The sequence below is a fragment of the Labeo rohita genome, chromosome 23 (assembly GCF_022985175.1).
Source record: "Labeo rohita strain BAU-BD-2019 chromosome 23, IGBB_LRoh.1.0, whole genome shotgun sequence".
In the NCBI taxonomy this organism is placed as follows: Eukaryota; Metazoa; Chordata; class Actinopteri; order Cypriniformes; family Cyprinidae; genus Labeo; species Labeo rohita.
The window spans coordinates 11,782,035-11,787,266 of record NC_066891.1 but is presented as its reverse complement, the minus strand read 5'-3'; the positions used below and the strand labels follow the sequence as shown (position 1 = coordinate 11,787,266).

Below are 5,232 nucleotides of genomic sequence, written 5' to 3'. Positions count from 1 at the left end.
GTTGTGAATGTGAGCGTATGTGTGCCAGAGCTAGAATGAAGCCCCGCCTACAGCGTTTGTTTTGTGATATTTAAAAGATGAAGTGGAAAATCTCATCTTAGTGCGCGTTTGCTTCGAGCCAGGACCACTACACTGAAAACAGTAAGAGAATATTATTTTCCTGTCACTAATTTATTAATGCCAATCATGTATAGCCTACACGATTATAACTACGCTATATTTAAAAATATTGAATCATTTGTGAATTGTAGAAGTTCATTGAGACTACTTGTTTTGTTCTCTGCTGACAAAGAGTTGAATGAATTGATGAATGAATAACATTTTAATGATTTAAAATTGCACAATATATTAAAAATTAGTCTTTATACAATAGAGATTGTTTTAAAACAGATTCACATTATTAAACAGGAAAGTAACAGAATAAATGCTGCAAACTTAAAAAATGAGGCAAATCCAGATTCTGCTATAAAACGGCTGTAGCAAAACAGTCAGTTCAGTGTTGGTTTTGTTCAGTTCAGAAACTGCAATGTTTACTCATTAGGAAACAAGTTTAGTTCAGCTCTGCTGAAAGCAGTAGTGTCCTTATAGTCTCAGTAAAATTAATTATACTGTATTATACACATAATTATCACATATACAGTGAATTAACAATTGCTTAATGATATTCCTTAATTGTTAAATTGTTTTATTTGTTGTGCAGGAAGAAATGTTGACTGCTTTCCGGGCACTTCCAAGGATTTTGCTAATACTCAGTCTAGTACTGAACTGCACTATAGGTGCTGAAGTTGGCTGTGAAGACTGGGATCTTAAAGGAAATAATGTCTGCTGCAGAAAATGCAAGCCAGGTACAGACACATTAACTGACAGCAATTTCATTGGAATTTATTGGAATATTGAAGATTCCATAAAGCGGATTACAGTTTATCACTGAAATTACACATTGGTGAAGGAAGTTTCAGATCATTTTGAAAGTGTCACATGAAAAGGATGTGGTTTAGCGCTCAAAGGGAAATCCATGAATCGTTCTGTCATTGCATAAAAATAAATATGCCATCCTTAGAGAACCCAAAGGGTTGTCCTAGAAATCTTACTGTAAATAAGCAGCTCTGTGATGCTTACTTGAAATGTCCAGTTAGAAACCTTTGCGGCATTTACAAAATGAATGAGACTCACTGCATGTCATTCTCTATTAGCATATGTTTCGGATTCATCATTCCAGATAAGCAGATGTTATGTTGTATGACATCAAACAGCTAAACATGTTTTTCAAAACTTTTTTATTGCTGGATTTTAAAGAGATGAAAAAACACTTTGGACACCCTTTAGTCAGAGTTCTGAAGTCATGCATTTATAAGTGTAAGGTGTGTACAAGTTGTGCTTGTGGTTACAGGGAACCGTTTGGTGGAAACATGTGGAAGCTATCCAGACGAGCTCTGTACCCCCTGTGAACCTGGCACTTACATAACCAGTCTTGGATTTTACTGTTTGAGATGTACCCAGTGCATAGGTATGATCCAGTTTTACATTCTTACTGCTGTTTTGGTTTATTGAATGAAAATGTATGGCTATGAAAGGACAAATTATTTTATTTATCTGCATTATCATATGCTTTGATATGTACTTCATGCTGAGTACATAATGTATACATATCATACTGAGTAAGCATTAATCTTTCTGGTACATGTTTACAGGTAATCAGTTTACACTTAAACAGTGCACTGCCAGCAGCGATACTGTATGTGGATGCAAGGCCGGATATCGGTGTGGAAACGACATATGTTCCTTCTGTGTTGATGAATGCAAAGTGGGAGAGCAACCTACCAAAGACCGTAAGATTTGAATTGAGCCCTTCCGATTAATAAGCTCCCAAGCTGCTTTCTGTATTATTTTCAATTAAATTCTGGAATTTAATGTGTACAGGATCTTGTGAAAAATGTCCAGAGGGAAAATTCAACGATAAAATCCACAGTATGTGCAAAGAATGGAGAAAAAGGTACCGTACAGTTGGGTGTTTTTTTAAATGTAATATCTCAGAAATGCACTTAGCCATAGAAGTCATTCAAACTTTCTTATTGATTCTCTAGTTGTCCTGATGGACAGACTTTGGTCAAAGGAAATGCTACCAGCGACAGTACATGCACACATTTAACAGGTAAGAAGAAAACACAGGAATAGAACAACTTGGATGGCAAGCAACTGCTGCATAATCTAATGTATTTGTGTCTGTTACAGAATATTATCCAAACACCTTACCTTCTGGGAGAAACAGAACTGAGAATGGTAAATGAGATTATCTAGTAAAAGAAAAAAAACCAAAACACATGAGCAGTGCTCAAGTTTATTGGACTTCATATGTTTAATATGAATATCATATTCTAACCTCAAGGATTTTTTCTACTAGAAGAAACAAGCTGGCTTCCAGTTTTCATTGCTGCAGGGATGGCAGGATTGGTTGTCCTTTTTATCATAGTATCAGTGGCTGCATATGTAAAGGCACAAAAGAAAACAGAGAAGAAGCCAAAAACTGATACCCCTGACCAAGGTACCATTTAAATCTGTATGTCCATTTATTCTAGAATAAAACTACCTATCATAATGATGTCTGAATTTACAGTACTGTCATTCCTTTCTTTTAGACCGCTCAGATGAGTCCAGGATAATGATTGTTGAGCAGGAAGACTGTAGTTTTCGTCATCCTGAGCAAGAACAGGGTGGCAGCTCAGAGTCCATCAATACGCAAGACTCAGAGTCTAAACTCATAGTGTGAGTTCACTGGACAGCCTTTATATTATTTTTTTACCTTGTTACCGTTGCCACAAGAACAAGAGGACAAAACCACTGAACATCTACTAAACTGTGAAATATGCTCTGCTAGTGTATCAGTGATTAATAGCAACAAAATGGACGAAGTGAACTTTCACATATCAGTTTTTTACTTCTGAAGTATAGCGCACCTAAAACATGAAGATGAGACGTTGTTCACGTAGGTGTGCAGTAGCAGACAACATGTAACACTTTTATAAGAGTAGGCGTCATCTACTGGTGCTTGCGTCACAATTTCAGGTCAAAGCCCTTTTGAAATACCCTGGTGGGCTTCCCCACTTTTCTGTTAAAAACAGCACCTTTTAAAAAATGCTCTTTGGGCCAAGAACAAAGAGGATACAGAAGAACAGTGGGCCTGTTTAAATGGCATGTTTGCACTTTAACTGTTTTTGTTTAATAATAGTTCTTCAGCCAACTGTTTTTTTGTCTGTTTGGAAATAAGCAGAAAGAGCAGAGTAATTCTTGGTAAATGTGGTTGACCGTGTCATGTAGGAAGTGAACTGATGAAACGTTTGACCTCAAGAGTTTTTTTTGGTGCATTTTACTGTTATGTACATAGGATGTAAAGATAAGTAAAATTGTCAGCTCAGAACTTTCTAAACCCTGGGTTAACAAAATCATGACTTGTCATCTGTCATTCATTCACAGTTCATTCTTTATTTGGGGTTAGGAATTTACCCTGGGCATTTAGGTTTCGGCTACGGTTTCACATGCTACATTTGTAAATCCGGGGTTAAACTTCTTATTTCCATAATATCATTTACTGGATGAACTCTTTAAATGAAAGCTTGTCTCGCTCATACGCATCAATTGGGCTTATTTATTCCTGACCGTACCATCCGGTTTACCTTAATAAACAGACTTTTTTGAAGTTTTTCAACTGTAAAAGTAGTATTAAAATAGTCTTATCACTCCGGTCAGCGTGTTTCCGTCACTGTTTGACATTTTTCTCCCTCAAGCGTGATAACCATAGATATAAATGCACATCTATGGCTCTTCATAACTTCGCATCACTTCACACGCAAAAGATGACAACCGGCTCGTGTTAAAAGCCCCATCCGCCTTATTTTTCAACGCAGAAGTAAGCCTATGAGCGAGACTTCCGGTTTAGTGAGAAGCAGAACAGTAAACGGTAAAGCAGTTTACACTACAAACCAGTTTGTTCATAAGTAAAATAATATGGCAAGATACACCAATTTGCAGTATCCAGCAGCAAAACGAGCTGTTTTGTACCCGGTTCATTAAGGTGAAAATGAGAAGAAAAACAACGTGAAGTAAACGTTAAAGCTGTTTGCACTACAAACTATTAATTATGCGTTCATAGTTAGGATAATACATAAAAATAGTATGGTAAGACACATTAGTGCAATATCAAGCAGCAAAATGAGCTGTTTTGTACAGCTAAAAATAGCTTGACGCGGATGAGCCCGGAGGCCAGACCCGTAAAATTTACAAATGGCTGCAACTACTCTTACAGGATAAATAAACTAAACTGTTGCACTATAATATGTGGCACAGCTTGTTCTGTAGGCTAAATGATAACAATTTGCCTTGAATCAAAGCTTCCACCTTGCCCCAGAGGTCATTGAGTCTGTGTTAGAGAATTCCCTGCAGGTAAATACCTTGTGTTTTTGGAGTAGATACTGAGGTCATTAAACAAGTTTTTGGGGATTAAATCCTCTTAAACTGCCAAAACATGGATGATTTCTTGTACATTTTTCTCATTGAGAACAGAGGTTAATAAACCAGTTGAAGAGACTAGCTTCAGACAAGTCTAATCTAATCTAAAAATGATTGTTTATTGGACTGTATATCCTGTATATCCAGCTGACTCAGTGGGAGTTCCCTGATGACCTGGTTTGAAAAATATTTACATTATCTGTAATGTTATTACTCTAGTGTTCACATAGGAATCACGCTGAATCATTTTGGATTATGGCTTCATTTTTCTCCCACGCAGACTCAGGCAAACACATACATGTGAGGACATTATCAGCTCACATTATTGGACTCCAGGGCGATGTTTTGTCAGGGTGTTATAAGCGAAGCAGCAGTGAGAATGGAGCGGAAAAACTGGTGGGCAAAAAATCTATGTGATAATGGTGCTAGTCTTTAACGGTCAAAAAGAGGTCAGCCGCCTGTTTAATGTGTCAGTTCATACATCACCATAGGTTTACTGTGTAAAACCTTATACAGAGTAATCCTGTTTATAAAACAAATCTACCTCTTGTAACAAGAAATAAAAAATCCCTTTTTTACACACAAGTTTCATTTTGTGGGAAGAGAGAAGGCCTCACTGGAATTTGATGTTTGAGGTGCTTCCCGTAAAGATTTTCATGAATTTGTTGGTAATTAGGGAAAGTCTTAACCTTTGTCTACAGTCCAGATTTCAATCCACACAATTTCTGC

General features: G+C 36.9%; 1 protein-coding gene across 3 annotated transcripts; it reads left to right on the top strand.

Moving 5' to 3' along the window:
• On the top strand, positions 1-4,520 carry tnfrsf9a (tumor necrosis factor receptor superfamily, member 9a). 3 transcript variants are annotated; one of them, XM_051096064.1, is made up of 9 exons: positions 1-141; positions 701-845; positions 1,391-1,507; positions 1,692-1,829; positions 1,921-1,993; positions 2,085-2,152; positions 2,233-2,280; positions 2,387-2,542; positions 2,637-4,520. In XM_051096064.1, exons 2-9 carry the CDS (start codon positions 707-709, stop codon positions 2,765-2,767), a joined length of 870 nt encoding a protein of 289 aa, XP_050952021.1. In that variant the 5' UTR covers positions 1-141; positions 701-706; the 3' UTR covers positions 2,768-4,520. The 3 variants fall into 3 exon arrangements, with proteins under 3 accessions (XP_050952021.1, XP_050952023.1, XP_050952022.1); XM_051096066.1 differs by having other exon boundaries at positions 3-141; positions 2,405-2,542; XM_051096065.1 differs by having other exon boundaries at positions 9-141; positions 2,402-2,542.
• Positions 4,521-5,232: the final 712 nt, after the last annotated feature.

What these genes read in the sequence shown, in the direction of transcription:
- tnfrsf9a (XM_051096064.1), top strand. Translation starts at nt 707, where the DNA reads ATGTTGACTGCTTTCCGGGCACTTCCAAGGATTTTGCTAATACTCAGT. An exon ending in TGCAAAGAATGGAGAAAAAG is followed by an intron (nt 1,994 to 2,084) that starts GTACCGTACAGT and finishes TTGATTCTCTAG; the next exon opens with TTGTCCTGATGGACAGACTT. An exon ending in TACATGCACACATTTAACAG is followed by an intron (nt 2,153 to 2,232) that starts GTAAGAAGAAAA and finishes TGTCTGTTACAG; the next exon opens with AATATTATCCAAACACCTTA.